The 17815-nt window shown below is 36.3% G+C and overlaps 1 protein-coding gene across 16 annotated transcripts in view; it reads right to left on the reverse strand.

The window, feature by feature from the left end:
• The window catches only part of ANKS1B (ankyrin repeat and sterile alpha motif domain containing 1B), an 891644-nt gene that overhangs the window by 698524 nt on the left and 175305 nt on the right, over positions 1-17815 (reverse strand). For 7 of the 16 annotated variants that reach the window (XM_074326201.1, XM_074326199.1, XM_074326197.1 and 4 more), the window contains exon 9: positions 16783-16857. The exons of the other annotated variants lie outside the window; for them this stretch is intronic. In XM_074326201.1, the coding sequence (XP_074182302.1) occupies positions 16783-16857 (75 nt within the window). The remainder of the gene's footprint in view (positions 1-16782; positions 16858-17815) is intronic. 16 annotated transcript variants of the gene reach the window in all.

The raw sequence follows: 17815 nt of genomic DNA on the forward strand, positions 1-17815 counted from the left end.
TAGTGTTTTTTCAAAAACAAAAAACTACCTTTAATTAACAACCAAGTTAACAATGCTGAGTGTTTTCAAAAACCTTTCTCTTTTGAGATAATTAAAGAGAGAGAGAGAGAGAGAGAGAGAGAGAGAGAGAGAGAACCTTCCAGATGCACCAGGACAAGTTGAAAAACATGGCAATATCCTTCTGCCTGTGCAACATTCTTGCCATCTGCTAGCATTTAATGAACTCTCCCAGATACCAGACCAAATGTCTGACTTGAAATGCCTGAGCCACATCCTGTCTAGCCGAGGTATTAAATTCATGCTGGATAACTCATCAGTCTGAGATACTAAAGTGGGAGATACTCAGGACAATCAAGCAATTTCAGATTTACCAGATGCTCCTGTTGATTCATTCCCTAGTGCTCCACCTTGATCATCCTAAGGGCAAACTAATTACATCCAGAATAAATGATTTTTTTTTCGCTCCCCAGCTATGGATTTACATCATCTGAAAACCCCTTTCCAGTATACACCACTCTGACCAAACATACCCCGTGCCATACCATTAAGTCTCTCTTCTGTCACCACAGAGTGCCATCTTGTCATTGCCTAAAGTCAAAGGCTCTCCCTGGGGCAGCCTGCAACTAATAACTGGTCAATGAAGTCCAGCCCCCTCCTCCCAACCTGAAGGACAACTCAGAAGGGCCACCTCAATCAAGCATGGAGGCACCACCTAGTGGGCTGCAACGAATACCTTCTCCAGCAATGTCTGAATCACAACCTTGTGGAGAAGGGCTCTCCTCCACATTTGCCCTTCTTGGGTACTCTCCCTCAGTCACAGAATACATTTATACTTTGTTTTACATTTTTATAATTATTCTCCTATTATAGTTTAAAAATATTTTATGTTAAGCTTTGCCTGTTTGAATGACTACGTGGCATCTGTCTCCTAATGTGATCCAAACTGAAAGAATATCTTTTAGTAAGGATAGAGCCAAGTATGCACCATCGCTGAAAGCAGAAATCAATGAATATTGCTGCATCCCAAAAGCGTAGCCAGCTACTGAAAAGCAGACTGAATAACTACAGCAGTTCACACCAAGGGATGGATTACTTAAAGTACAACATTTTCCAAGGGACAGAAAACTATCTTTGGTTCCCTAGATTAGCCATAAAAACACAAAAGTCAGAGGGAGAGGTCAAAGTTCGTCCTAGAAGATATCTCTCTAAATGGATGCTTGCTAGGCATCATAAATTGAGTGTTCATATCAACTTATTTTTAAAGTTTAGATTTGAGACTGGGAACTAATAGACCCAAAAGTAAGATCGAATTAAGAACATTAATAACCTATTGGAAATATAAAGTCTATATAGACTTCACTTCATTTAACAATGAGCAAACAGCAAAAAAGTTCTCAAAAAGGAAGAGACTATTAAAAGATGCTGCAGCATAAGGAAAAAGAAATGTTTTCTAGGATACATGCTTATCTCTGAAATTAATTTTATATAAGAAACAAAAGGAAATTTTAGCAGATGTATCTGATATCTTTTAAAAGTTTCAAAAAATAGCCACTAATGAAACTGCAGAAAAGAGCTACCATATGTAACATGCCTGACTATACTTTGAAAGGTCTGCTTACAAGTGCAGCCCTCGATACCATCTGGGAACTTAGATTTCTGAAGAGTTCCCATCACTTTGACAAGAGCAGTTCACTGGGCCTAAACTGTTTGTGAAAACAATGCTGACCACCGGATTTCCTTTCTGGGAGTCTGGAATTGTGTACATGCTAGGCAGAGGGCGTCTACATGACTAGCCCTGGAGAAAAATCTGGGATTTGATTCTTTATTGAGTTTCCTTGGCTGGCAACACTTCACAAGTGTTGTCACAACTTGTTGCCAGGAAACGAAGTGCATCCTGTCTGACTCCACTGGAAGACGACCCTTAGCAGCATGTACCTGCTTTCTCCAGACATCATTCCATCTACTTAGCCCCTGATTTTCCTTTTATCCTTTCAATGTAATAAATCATAACTTTGCGTACAATTATTTGCTGAGTCCTATAAGCCCTCCTAGTGAATCATAAAATCTGGAGGTGGTCTTGGGCACCTTCAACACAAAAACATAAGCAGGGAATGGTAAGAAAAGAACAGGCTAAGGCTGAGGCAAAGACACAAATAAAACTTGTTGACATAAGAAAATAATACATTACAAAATATGAATTATTTTTGGAAGTCTCTAAGAGACAAACTGACGTTACATACCTAAAATTAAATTAGTGTTTTGATCACCAAATTGGAGAAACTGGCCCAAATCCCACCCCCAGAAAAGATGAAAATATGTATAATGTTTGGTAGAGCAAATGAATCAAGTTTAAGAATGGATAATCCTAGATGAATAAACGTGAGCAGTAGACACAAAGGAAATAATCAAAGACAGAATAGAAGAAAACTTTCTAGAATCAAGAAAGAGCAGGTCTACAGCAAGAGCCTGGAAAAACTAATTGAAAAGATTCAGGCCTAGACATATTCAGGCACAATCTTTTAATTGTAAGGAAAAAGAATAAACTCTTCAAATTTCAGAATGAGCACTCAGATTGCCTACTGTTCTCATCAGAATTTTTTATTGCAAATAACAGAAATTGACTCTGGTTAAGTAAAGCAGCCACTACATTTATGTAAGTATTGGGTAGCTCTCAGATCAATGAGAAGCCTAAAAACTTAGGCACTGAAAAGACACCAGTGGACTGTCAACTGTGCTATAACTGTAGTAAGTAATTCGGAAATCTTTGCCGAAAAGAAGGTTTTCACATCCTAAGTAGCCAGAAAACAAGAAAATTTTAAAACCCAATGTCCACCATATCTACTAATGGAAAATATCACGCTGACATTTTATTTTTATAATTTTGCAGTATTAAAAGCCTCAGATAATAGAAAATGTCAGCAGATTATTCACAGTGCACAGATGTAACTCAAGAATTTTATACCTGCCAAATTTACTAGTTATGTTTGAAAGCAAGACTAAGAAAATACAGCTCTTATGAATAATTCTTGAGAGAACAAATTTATTCTATTTGAGGATAAATTCTACCCCACCAAGTGACAAATTAAGGAATCAAAAACATGCAACATAAATGATAATTGCTGAATATTTAAATCAATTAAATACAAAGTTCTAAGTATAATAATGTTTGTTACCATGGTTATAAAATTGAAGGTAAAAGCCAAAAAGGAAAGGTTTATAAGATTAAAATAACTTTTATATTAAAAGGTTTGTAGGCTCAGATCTAATTAACAATTACTTGGAACTGCAAATAAGGCAAATTAAAGGAATCTAAATTTCTCATTATAGTCAAATTAATTGTTTTGTCTTTAAACTTGATAACTGAAAAAACATAGTTTGAAGAGAGTACTGGATAAACTTTAAGCCAATAACTATTTAAATTAAAATAAGAATTTCTATATTCTAGTTCACTGTAAAAACAAAATAAACAAAATGTAGCCTATGTAATGAGAGGCAAAAAAAAAGGCAGCAATAAAACACAAGTGTATTAGGAACCAACGACGAAACAAAGTTGTAGGCTACTAATTATAAAGTAGAAATTATAGTTAAAAATGGATTTAAATAGAGTAGGACTAATTTTTGTACATTAATAAAAGCTAAAAATTATAAAGAGCAACTCTGAACATTAGGCTCCAAGAACTACCATTTATTGAGTGATTAATATGTATAAGACATGTGCTAAATTCTTTAAGTTTGTTGTCTTATTTAATCTTCAAAGTAACCACATATTGTATTATGAAAATACTATTCCCATGTTTAAAGATATAAAAATGAGGACTCAGAGTCTTTCATCTCAGTTACTAGCCTACAAATATTGTGCTTTTAATCATATAACAGCATCAAAATATAAAGGAAAAATGTGAAAATATAAAGATACAATAAAAGAGAAATAATTATAATGGGACACCATTCCACACTATTGTCAATCTGTGAAAGATAGAGAAAAAGAAAACAAATAAAATAAAAGATCAAAGTCTCTTGTTGTGATATTTTTTTCTATTACAATTGACATTCAATATTATTTTATATTAATTTCAGGTGTATCAAAGACTCTTTTTAAACATTTATGGAATGTTTATAAAAATTACCCTAAAATATGCCATAAAAGACTTCATTTCTTAAGACGATAAATTTTATTTCCTCTCATTATAATGCCAAAACAAAACAAACAAAAGAAGAGTGCTAGAAATTAATAATAAAAATTAAACTTGGAAAAAAACTTTACCAACTACAGATTTCAAAATACTCTTTTAAATACTTGTATGGTAACTGTTGGGCTAAAGAAGAAGGATAAAATTGACAATGATTAACTTTAAAAAAAGAAAAAAAGAAATGGCATGTTAAAACCTATAAGAAAATGCCAAAGAAAAGCTCAGTGATAAATTTATGTTTAGAAAAGCATCTTTGTTATTAAACAACAAAGAGTGAAATGATTCTGCATCAAAAAAAAACTAAATAAAAATAATAGGGGCCGGCCCGGTGGCTCAGGCAGTTAGAGCTCCATGCTCCTAACTCCTAGGGCTGCCGGTTCGATTCCCACATGGGCCAGTGGGCTCTCAACCACAAGGTTGCCAGTTCAATTCCTCGAATCCCGCAAGGGATGGTGGGCTCTGCCCCCTGCAACTAAGATTGAACACGGCACCTTGAGCTGAGCTGCCTCCCGGATGGCTCAGTTGTTGGTTGGAGCGCGGGCTCTCAACCACAAGGTTGCCAGTTCAATTCCTTGACTCCCACAAGGGATGGTGGGCAGCACCCCCTGCAACAAAAATTGAACATGGCACCTTGAACTGAGCTGCCGTTGAGCTTCCGGATGGCTCAGTTGGTTGGAGCGTGTCCTCTCAACCACAAGGTTGCCGGTTCGACTCCCGCAAGGGATGGTGGGCTGTGCCCCCTGCAACTAGCAATGGCAACTGGACCTGGAGCTGAGCTGCACCCTCCACAACTAAGACTGAAAGAACAACAACGTAAAGCTGAACAGAACTCTCCACAACTAAGATTGAAAGGACAACAACTTGACTTGGAGAAAAAAAGTCCTGGAAGTGCACACTGTCCCCCAATAAAGTACTGTAAAAAATAAAATAAATAAAATAAAAGACTGAAAATAAAAATAAAATAAATAAAAAATAATAGCATGAACAGTCCAACAGTATATTTACATAATAACAATGAGGAACAAAAATTTAAGGGGGAAATGCAATAGGTCAATTAAAAGGTACACGGTCTCGAGGCGGCCAGATGGCTCAGTTGGTTAGAGCGCAAGCTCTTAACAACAAGGCTGCTGGTTCAATTCCCACAGGAATGGTGGGCTGCACGCACCCCTGCAACTAAGATTGAAAATGGTGACTGGACTTGGAGCTGAGCTGCGCCCTCCACAACTAGATTGAAGGACAATGACTTGGAGCTGATGGGCCCTGGAGAAACACACTGTTCCCCAATATTCCCCAATAAAAAAATCTAAAAAAGAGAAAGGTACACTGTCTCAATAGGTGTCATAAAGGTATTTAATAAAACTAAAAAACAACCTCTTCACAAAGACATCTGGTAAAATAGGAAGAGAAGGATACTTAAAGAAGAATCAACAGTACATAATAACATTAAAATTAGGAAACAACAATGTCCGTTATTATCACTATTATCTAATGTCTTGAAAATTCTAGCTAATGCAAAACACAAGCAAAAAAAAAATCATATCCTAAATGATAGATGTATAATTATGAAATATATCACATAATCATTATTTTCAGGTGAAAAAATTACATACTTATAAAACTCAAGTAGTAGATCTGCTAAAAATTATTATAATGTAGGAGGGTAAAATATGGCTACTGGTTATAAAAGAAACACAAAAATTAACAGTCTATATATTAGCAAAACTTGCTATAATATATAATAGAAAAGGAATAAAAAATCTTAAAATATTAAAAATCACAATCAAAACAGCTGACGATAACTTTAATAAGGAATGTGGGGCCCCTACGTAAATAGAAGCATAAGATTGTTAAGCATAAAAATACATGCCTGAGAAACAAAGGAAAACTAGTTTAAATACAGAAATAACATGATCTTGATCAAGAACACTGAATGTTCCCAAAATAATAAAACATCCTCAAATAAAAGTATGTTAGTTACAATCACAATCAAAATTTCCATCGACTCTTTCAGTAGGTTATAAGCTTAATAGATCTTAGTTGGGTCTAGGGAAAAGATGAATAAAAAATCCACCAGAAAGAAATAAAGAAGAATTTTAAGAAAATTCTGAAAAAGAAAATAAGTACTATAAAAAGTAAAACACTATATAGTACTTGTGCAACAATGAGAGAAGAAAAACTTCAGATATAATCTTTGTTATGTAAATACTTAATACATGAAAAAAGAAGCATCAAAAATCTATGGAGAATGAATGGATTACTCAATAAACTATGGTGGGAAATACACTTAAGTGTCTAGAAAAAGAAAAACCTTAAACTTTTCTTTACATACCATAGTAAATGAAACCATGTGAATTAAAGTCTTTTGTGAGAAAAAGAACCACTTTCTTTAAAATGACTTTCTAATACAAGTAATAGTAAATATAATAAAAGAAATTATTTAGAAACATTATTTCATTAAAAATGTAACACCTCTGAGCAGTATTAATAAAATGTTTAAATAAATGATAATCTTGGAAAAATATTGACAATGAATACAACAAAGTAATAGTATTCTCAATATGCAAAGAACCCATAAGTAAATAAGTAAAATAGGATATTAATTATAAAACACATAAAAGGCTTAAAAGATTATTTTAAGATACAGTTGGCCATTAATCATATAAAAAAATGTTTAACTTCATTAAAATTCAAAGAGAAACTGAAATTCAAATAGCAAAGAGATATCTTTCACTGGTCAAACTGAACTGTGTTTTTTTAAACCATAGCATTCAAGGCTGATGAGGGGCTTGGAAATGGTAATGTAAATTGATAAAATCTTTTGAAAAGTAAGTTGGTAATATGTACAAATAACCTTTAAAAGTTTCTTTTCTTTCATCTCTCACAAATTCCACTTCTAGGTATCTATACAAGAGGAAAAATCAGAAATGTTATATTATGTTGTATTATATATGTTGAATGATAGTTATTATACTACTGTCATAAATACACATAACTGAAAGAAACCAATGTAACAGAAAAACACTGTTAAATAAATTAGGGTTTATCCATATGATGAAATTTTTAAAGGCTTTTACAAATCATATTCTCAGAAAATAATACTATGGAAAATCGTTATTATAATACAATTTTTAAAAGCAATATAACAAACCATAGGCACATTAATTTTGTGGGGATTTTTATTTTAATAAAAGTTTTCTCTAAATAGTGAAATAATGGTCAATTCAATTTTTTTCTTTACATTTTTCTAAATTTTGCAAACTTTCTACAATTAACTTGGAATACTTTTATAATGTGTCAAATATTACTAACTATATATTATGCTTTGACAAATTTATTTCACCTCTACCAATCTAAGCATAAGAAAGGTAGATATGTATGTACAAAATTTTTTTTATACAAAGATACTTAAAGCATTATGTATAATGAAATTTGCAAACAATCTGAATGTCTAACCGCAGGAAATAATGAAATCATGCTACCTGCATACATTGGAATAGTATTACTATAAATAAAAATTTCAAAGGAAAAGTATAGATTGAGGAATGTGATTCAGGGAAGAAGATAGCCTGTGTCCATAGTATCCATTCTTGCTCCTTCTTAAGCTCCTGGCTGCTCAACACGAAAAAGAACTGAAAACTACTCTGGAGTCTGGAGACAAACCTTGAATCACCTGATGTCTCAAGTCCTAAGAAAAAAAACCACAGCTCTGGCCTGACATTTACTGGCCAGAAGTGAGAGTGTTGCCTCTTCTATACTTCCGTCTTCCACAAAACTTGGAAGAAATGTCACAGATCCATGGATATCCCTGAGTTAGGAGAGAAACTTCTGTCTGTTTGTTGAAAAAGGCCAGATATTACTTTTAATTGGAGAAGAAGTGTAGTATTAGGTTAAGTACAATCCATCCCTGATTGCACCAAAAAATAAAGAAATCTTCCTTTATCAACTAAATTCCATTGAAAGCAATCTGAGTGTAAATCCTGCACTTGTGTCATTTACTGTTTTTCAATTACCACTTCCCAAGAGCCTCCAAAACCCTGAGCAATACTAACATTGAAGGATCCCATCCCTGATAATATGAAGGCAGAGAAAGCTCAACAAGCCATTTTATGTGATAGAGCAGCTTAAAAGGAGGAGGCTTAGATGATCAACAAAAGTAGTAGAGGAAAAAATAATGACGGACATGAGGGTGGGGGGGAATATGAAGAACAATGTATTGTGATCTCCTAAAGGTATGAAGTTAGATTATGTAGAAAGAATCACCAGAACTAAAATAAAGAGTAAATTTTTAAATTCAGTCAAGAAAATGAAAAAAAGAAAGTCATTAAAGAAACACTAATGTTTCAGAAAACCAAGTGGAGAAAACACAGATTAAAAAATCCTAATAGGCATTACGATTTAGCACTTGTAAATGTGTGAATAATGGGATAAAAACAAATGAATATGTAGCCATCAAAAAAAATAATAGAAGAAACTTTCCTAATCTGAAATTATGGTCAGATGAAAAGAGCTTACTAGTTCCAAAGAAGGCACACACATTTAAAGATAACCTGATAAGTTTTTGAACTCTAATATTAAACATAAAATTTTACCACTTTCTAGAGACAAAAAAAAAAGCAGGTTAATTACAAAGAAAAAATAACCAGATTAGCATATATTTTAATTCTACATGTTATAAACCACACAATACATTATTATCTTTGCTTTAAACATTCAATTATGTTTTAAGGAGATCAAAAAACAAGACAGTTGTCTTTTATATTTATCCATATATTTATCATTCTGGAGCTTTTCATTGATTGGTGGATTAAAATTTCCATCTGATACCATCTATCCTGCCTTCTGCCTAAAGAGCTTCCCTTAATCTTTCTTATGATAGAGGTATGCTGACAGTGAATGCTCTTCATTTGTTTGTCTGAAAATGTTTTATTTTACCTTCATTTCTGAAAGATATTTTCACTGAGAATAGAATTCTAGGTCAACAGCTTTTTCTTTCATTGCTTTAAATAAAGATTTCATTTCATTAGTTCTGGCTCACATAGTCTGTGACAAGAAGTCTGCTTTAATTCTTATCTTTGTACCCCTATTGGAACATGTCTTCTTTCCTAGTTGCTTGTAGATGTTTTTGACTGTTCATCACTGGTTTTCAACAATTTTATTGTAACATTCTTAGGTGTGGCTTTCTTTAAGTTTACTCTGCTTATGGCTTATTGAGCTTCTTGGATCTGTGGGCTTATAGTTTTCATCAAATTTTGAAATTTTCAAACATTATTTTCTCAACTAATTTTTCTATCTCTCCACCCCTTTCTTCTTTTTTAGTAGACATTCTTATTTAGTAAATATTCTTTTTATTATTAAATGTATTGGGTGACATTGGATAGTAAAATCACATAGGTTTCAAATGTACATTTCTATAACACATCATCTACGTATTGCATTGTGTGTTCAGTACCCAGAGTCAGTTCTCCTTCCATCACCGTTTCATCTTAGTTTCTATTGCTATGTCCAAGTTCATTGATCTTTTCTGCTCCAGTCCTAAAAGTACACTTGATATCAATCCATCCCATCCAGTGTACTTTTCATCTCAGCTATCATATTTGTTATCTCCAGAAGTTCCATATGAGTCCTTTTTTTCTCTCGTCATGCTCATGTATCCCTTTACATGCCTGAGCATATTTATAACACTTGTAATACCAGTTTTAAGGCCCTTGGCTGGTAAACCCATCATCTCTGTCATTTCTCCATCTGTTTCTAATGACTGATTCTTTTTTCTTCCACGCTATTGCTTCATGGCTTGCAAAGTAGTTTTTTACTGTTTGTTGAACATTGTGAATTTTACATTGTTAAGTGCTGGATTTTGTTATATTACTTTTTACAGGTACATAGTTTATTTACTTGCAGATCAGCTTGACTATTTCGAGGCTGCCTTTTGAATCTAGTTGGGGTGGCTCCAGAACATACTTCATCACCATTATTAAGGGGAGACTATTCTGAGTGCTCTATCCAATGCCCCGTATCACATGAGTTAGGTCTCTTCTTCTGGCTGATGGGAAAATGAAATCTTTCCAGTTTAAGTGAGCTCCTGGAATTGTTCAGCAAACTGCATTCCGTTTCTTTCCCCAGCTTAAGTGTGCAGATCAGCACTCAACCAAAGAGTTGATGGAACCCTCTGCGCATCTTCAGGTCTCTCACTGTACACTTTCCACCTCTCCAGTACTCTGTCCTATAAATCCCAGCAACCTCGACCTATGGGAAGACTAAACTCTGTCTTGGCAACTCATAGGACAATGAGCTCTGTTTAGGCTCCCTCTCCCTGCTCTGCTGCCTGTAAACTTCCTGCAGACAGAAGCTGGATAATCGTAGGGCTCACCTGTGGTGACACATGCTCTTCTTTTCTTGGAAAATTCTTTCCCTCTTTTTTTTTTTTTTTTTACCTGTTTTTTTACCTGAGTCATTCTTAATGACTCAGCTAAATTGATTACTTCCAGAGTATAACAAATGAATTATCTATTTATCCCTTTAAGACCTTATGATGGTTTTCCACTACTCAATAGATCCCCAGGTATAAATGTTCTGCCCAGAGGTATTTGATCAGACTACACTGGACTAGCTTGTATAGCTTTTTCTCCTACTGTCTTTGTTCTTTTTACCGTCTCAAACAGACATGCTTATTCCTCAACGTTTATTCATTCACTGGTTCAATCAAATTCACTCGACAACACAGGCAATCTGCTGGTGATTCTCCCAAGTTTCATTCTATACTTGGAAATATACCAATGCCCCCTTCACCATGGACACACACATGCGTGCAATGAATAAACAAACACACACAACATATATACACATTTTTAAATTCTACTCCTTCCATAAAGTCTTCTCTAATTCATGGAAGAGAGGTAACCGTCTTTCCTGAGAAGTTTTTTTTTTTTTCCTATCTAAAACTGCAGCACCCTCGAATCTACCTCTCAAACAACTGATTCTTTGGATAAATATTTTAATTACTATATTCATCCAGTTTTGCTCCTCTCTGTATTTTCTGTGTTGCCTTTCTTAAATAGTAAAATCCTAGAGCTTAAAATTATGCCTTTATCCCCTTAGTCCCAAGTCCAGTAAACGAGAAGGCTTTCAGCAATACTTGGTGATGGTAATATTGCAGCACTATGCACAGTGGTTGTACAATAAATGTTTACTGACAGAACGGAAATAATACCCTTGATAAATGTTGAAGGATGGGGCCTTCTTGTATGGCAGTTTTAAAAACCCTATAACTTCTGGTCAAATCCCTTTACTTGTTATAAGATACAAAATTTAAATAATTGGCAAGACTTGCTCAAGATTTTATACTTTGGGGGAGAGAGTGTATATTCATCAATGCAAGTAACTGAAACATAATACAGTAAAATGGGGGAAAAAATGATAAAGTCATTGCATTTTAATTTCAACAAACAGGTGCTGGCACTGATAAATGTAACCAGAAGATTTAATTCAGTAAAAACTCCTCCTTCAGGCATGCTTAAAAGAAGCTGTTTGCATTTTCCTGCATATGATTAGTCTAACCCTGAAAGCACCTTTGAAATAGGAATTAAATCTAGCTGCCTTAAAATGAAACTAAAAGGTTTTTCCCCCCAGTCTTTAGTAAATAAGAAATTGACGTAATATAATTATTTTTTGCTTAGAGGGCTAAACCTTCTGACTAAATAATTCCTGTTTAATTTTTAATGTACTTTGAGTTTACCAAAGTTTGTACAGAAGATATTTTAGGTTAAAATATTGTAATGAGGTTTGATTTTTTTAATGCTGTAATTTTTCTGTGTTGTCCCTCTTCCAAAGGGGACATTTCACAAAAGAAGGGACCCCTCAATCAGGCAGGGTATCTTCAACAAAGTACAAGAATGAGTTAGAGGACCCCAAAGCCCCGATATTCCTGGTATTTCCATGACACAGCCATTCTAATCGCCAGAATCCACAGTTCCTAATCAGAAACTAACTTCAGCATATACCAGAGAATTTCTCTTCTGCAGTTCCGTAAAACCTCTCCTGACAGTCTTGGACCATTGGCTTGAAGCGGAAGGAGCTTTCCTGAATGACTACAGAGCAGTCTTCCATTCTCTGTCTGCTCAACTGGTGCTTATCTCCTACCTGCAATATCTGTGAGTAATGCAAGAAACCCACAAACTCTGCTGTTCTATTTCCTACAAAGTTGAACTTTGGTGGGTGCATGGTCTCAGTCCCAAGAAACAACATGTTATAGTTTACCCTTGTTACCACATTTCCAGAACTGTTAGTTCCTCACCCTGGGACCCAGGAATCCGAACCGCTCTCCTAACCCACTTGGCCTATTCCGTATGTTAAGGCCTGAGAGTTACACCCCCACTTCCAGGTACCAATAGAGACACTTGGGGGTTTCAAGGGACAGAAATCTAACTCAAACTAGCTTAATCATAAACTGAAATGCACTAGTTTTCAGAATCCTGGGGAAAATTTTAAAATGGATGTAGATGAGCCTCAATAAGAACGAATTAAAACAAAAAAAAGAATCAACAACAGAGATGCTACTGCTTTTTCTTTGGCAGTTTAGATCCATTCTCTCTTATTGTTCATTTTCTTTCTCACAAGGTAGGAAACATAACCAACAAACTTCTAACGTTTATATCTTCAAGTTCCTTCAGACATCAGAAAGAAATATTGACTCTTGATTCCAGTTTTAAAATTTCTGAAAATAATTCTGATTGGCCCGACTTGAATTAGACCAATCTAAATTATACCACTGTTGACAAGGTATAAGGTGACCAACTGTCCTGGTTTACTTGGAACTCAAGGGTTCCGGGGACATGGAACTTTCAGTGCTAAAATTGAATAGTCCAGAGCAAAGTAGAGATGGCTGGTCATCCTAAGTCAGGTATGGAGGTTGATGTTTCTCTTTATAAGGTTGTGGGAGGTAGGTCAATGAGACGGTGCTATGACTATACAGACATGGCCACAGCTATCCACACATTTAAAATTTTACTGATGGGCTATGGTAGATTACAAAACGGGCCACAGTTCTTTGGAGCTACTCTCATTAAGAGGTCGAGTCTATTTCTTTAAGGGTGGGTTAGCCCAGGGACTTGTTTTGCCCAAAAGCTGTGGTGAAAGCAATGTTGTGTTAGTTCCAAGCCAGTCCTCCTGAAAGCTTTGACATATACTCACTCTCTCAAGACCTGAGACTGCAATGTGAGCCACCCCTGGCTAGCCTAGCGGAGGGCACAAGGCCACATGAGAGTGAATCCCTGCTCAGCTGAAGCTACTGTTAATTTGGCAGCCCCAGATGATGCACCAGTTGGCTGAAGACACATAAACAAGGCCAGCCGAGACCTGCTCAGCCAGCCCACACCAGAAGAACCACCCAGCTGATCCTAGTCTAGATGGACAAACTGCAAATAGTAAGATTAAAAATTGTTGTTGTTTTAAGCTACAAAGTATAGGGTGGTATGTTACACAGCTAAAGCTAACAAACACTCCAACCTATACGATTAGAGTTGATTATTTGCAATAGTAAATGTAACATCACATCTAATGTGTTCAGAGCGCTTAGAGTCTTTTCAAAAGAAACAATTAACTGGCTTCCATTACTCTTCTCAAAATGTTTCTATATTTTGACTGGCACCTACCAGGTGTTATGGGTGTCTCTCTTTAGCTTCACTATTCCCAAAACACATTATCCTGTTCATGCCTCATATCCTTACATGTGCTGTTCCCACCCCTCCCTCCTTGTTCACATGTTGTTATTCTCCTCTTCATTTAAACTCACTTTAGGCACCACTGCTGAACCCTGCTCTCCCCTACGAGGTTCCCGGTTTGGTACTCTATTCCCAGGATATATTTCTGCCTCATTAATCCTGTCTTATAACAATTTCTTTACAAATGTGCCCCCTTGCTAGCCCACAAGATCCATGAGGCCACATCTTCGTATTCCCAGTAACTAGCAAAGCCTGGTGCAGTGTAAGTGTACCATAAAAGTTTGACAAATCGAATAAGAAACCTAAAATAAGAAAATTTTTAACTCGGTTTGAGGCATGAGGTATTATGTACTAGTATTTCTGTGATCGGTCTCTGAATAACAGTCATTACATTTGGCATATTTGCATTAACATTTAAATTTCAAAGGATAGTGGATTAAGAAAAATAACATGATTACTAAAATCAGTAACACGATTTGGTACTTCAAAGAAGTTAATTTCAAGCTTGACTTTGGTGTAGGCCCACCCAAAGTGTATAACTTGTTCCTAAATGGAAGTTAAATAACAGCAAAACAGATGTGTAAACAGGAACAGAAAGTAGGAACATAATCAACCCAGTTCCCTGACAGGTGGGTTGGAAGCTGGGATGCACAAAACAGTAAGGAAAGTCCTCTACGGGCTAACGTGGGAGGGAGAATTTGGCTTCCCCTCTCCAGGGGCAGATGGAGGTGTTTTTCCCCTGCACACCTCCTGAGAATGCAATGAGGAGGAATGACTGTGACATTCCTGTGGAACAAGCATAGTATTTGGCTTCGATTAAAAAGTAGAATGAAATGAGTATCCCCAGAGAGAACTAACTTACCCAAAACAAGACATTGAAACATTGCTAAATTCATCTCCCTGTTACTGTGCACACAATAGGTACTAAAATATATGAATATAAATATTAAATGTATATATTTAGTGGAAATTGTGCCAATTTCTAACTAAAGCTAAATTGGATTTCAATTCTGCCTCCTCTCATCAGGAACTGAGGTTCTCCAACCTAGTACTGGCATTCCTAAGCCAGGCCAAGAAACTGGGAGCTAAGAAGCTGTCTGGTAGTTCTCCGGTTAAATTTCTAGTAGCATAGATCTCTGAGATTCCTTCAAATTAGAGGAAGTTTCCTAGATTTGATAGGAAAAAAGGGCAGATTGATCACACACACTGTCGTGCAGGGCGTCCTGCAGGGTCTCTGGTCCCACTCCCCACATAACGCAGGATATGGTGAGGCCAAAAGGGAACACCCACGGAGCCATAGGTAGGGGAGTCATACCACTATATTCTCTCTGGCGGCACTATACTCTCAATGGAGGCTGGATTCACACTGTCCGCAAACCGCCATCCACACTTGCCAGCCCAGCCACCATCTTCTTGCTAGCCCCCATTCTTTCCCTCTTCTTCTTCCCTCTCTGCTAGCGTAGCCACAGCAGTTATATTAGCGGCTAATTGGCTAACTGGCTACAGCTGACGGCCAATCAGCCACAGCGGACGGCCATCTACTACCCGAGCCAGCACTCCTCCACGTGAGGCCGAGAGCCTGTAAACTACTTTCTGGGGCTCTGCCCCCCCCCACACACACACACAGACACACACACGTCTACTTTCCTTTCCTCCCCAAATGCCTTTAAAATGACAGAAATGTATTTGTAAAGGCACAAATACATAAAGACAAGCAGAACAAGAGAAGAGACTACAGTAACAAAACTCTGAAATCAGTAAAGCAGATACATGACAAATGACTAAACAGATATGGGAAAACAATTCAAAGCAGGCCACAGGAAAAACTGAAAACCTGATGATACCACAAAAGTCTCATAAATTTCATACCAGGTATGTCTAGAAGATATGTCTAAAAGTAGAGAAGAAAAAGGCCCAAAAAAGTGAAGAACTATTTGAAAGGTATTTAAACAGCAGTCAGATTCCCATATGCTTTCCTCATTCTTTATAGTCTGATGACTATTTCTCCCTCAATCTTGCAAAAGAATGAAAGTTTATTCTCTGGGGAGGGAAACTGTCTAAACCAGTCACCATTGAGGGTAGAGTAACATACTGAAATTAGGGTGACAGAGAACACACGGGCATACTGAGTGCTGACATTCCCGAGCCCTCTTTCCCAAACTGGCCATAAGAACTTCCCATTAGGGGCTTGAAAGAGTAATTTTCTGGGATATCGTATGTCCAGCTCACAGGTAAAGACCTATATATACTGACATCAAAGTTTCCCCAACAAAACAGCTCCACTGAATCAACAGAAAGCTCACAGTGACAATGGTGTCTAGAAGACAATATGACCAATTGCCCTATGTTTCTCAAGGAAACTATATTTCCAACTCTGAATAAATACACTTTCAGGAAATTACTGGGAGATGTGCTCCATCAAAACAAGAAAAGGGATGGGATGTAGAAAGCGGCGATCTATAATAACACAGGAGACAGGAAATAGGAATCCCCAAGCGATGGTGAAGTGAGTTCCAAGGCTGACATCTGTACAGCGGGAGTAGAAAGAAGGTGACCAGTTCATATTTGAGCAAATAGACTTGGGTGACATTCTTCAGAGACATAAAATGTATAGGATACCTGATGAACCTGACTATCTTAAGATATGAGCTATATATACATAGAAAACTAACCACAGTGAAGAAACAAAACACAATTATTAATTCTAGGGGGGAAAAAAACACATGTAAAGGAAAGAAAAAGGAATCAGAGTTTACTATGTGGAACAGTAAACATTATAATGTTTGTCAACAAACAAAGTAAATAGAGAAGATCGATCTAACTCAAATCATGCAAGTTACATATTGGAGCGATAGTAATAGGACACGCATACATACACATGTGTGCTTGTGTGGTGTGTGGGGAGGGAGATGAGTCTTCATAGTCCACAGTGGGAAGTCAGTAGATAGTACCTACAATTGAAAAGTTAAGTAGTAAAACAAACAGGTTAGAACATAAAAGATAAATTCTGCGGTAATCAGATAAAAGATGAAAATGATAGGGTGATAAGAGGAAAATGGGCAGGAGACCGCTGTTTTAATAATAATAAATTCTATAGACATATCTGACACTTTCAATCATATCCTTTCAAACATCATTTTGACTAAAACTGAAAAACAGAAGTATCCTATAACTGCTATGGCAGAAAGGGCTTGAGAAATCCAGCCTAGTTTGGGTCCACTGGAAATTCCTGTCAGCTTCCTCACATCTCCAAAGAAGCCAAGGGAAAAACTATGGTAGAAAGGGCACTAAATCTGGATCCCAGCTTTAACAGTTTCCCGTTTTGTTCCCATGATTTTCTGCTTCTTTTATATGGGAATTCCTGCTTTACCTCCCTCACAGAGCTATTGTAAGGAGGAAATAAAATAATGCCAGTGAAATCTTTTTATGTACAAATGGATTTGCAAATATAGCATAAAGTTTATTCCTCAAATATTTATTGAGTCCCTACCATACATCAGGCATAGTTAACACTATTATTCCTTTTCACATATTGTTACATAATTTGCCTGAATTTAAAGTGTCAGTTCTTATGAATACTCTTGGATAAGCTAAAAAATGAAATAGTCGGTAATCCCTTAAAACTTCCTTCTGTTTGGGGGAACTGTGGCAGACAGACTCTAAGGTGACCTTCATTGCCCCTGCCTTGTGGTATTCATGCCCTTGTGTAATTCCATGCCTGGAAGTGTAGGCAAGGCCTGTGATTTGCTTCTAATGAACAGAATATGGCAAAGGTGATGAGGTGTCACTTCCACGGTTATGTTACATAAGATTGTAACTTCTATTTTTGCTAGCAGATGCTGTCTGTGACTCTCCCCCTTTCTGGCTTTGAGGAAGTAAACTGTCATGTGGAGAGGTCCCTGTGGCCAG

The sequence above is a fragment of the Rhinolophus sinicus genome, linkage group LG02 (assembly GCF_036562045.2).
Source record: "Rhinolophus sinicus isolate RSC01 linkage group LG02, ASM3656204v1, whole genome shotgun sequence".
Taxonomy (NCBI): Eukaryota; Metazoa; Chordata; class Mammalia; order Chiroptera; family Rhinolophidae; genus Rhinolophus; species Rhinolophus sinicus.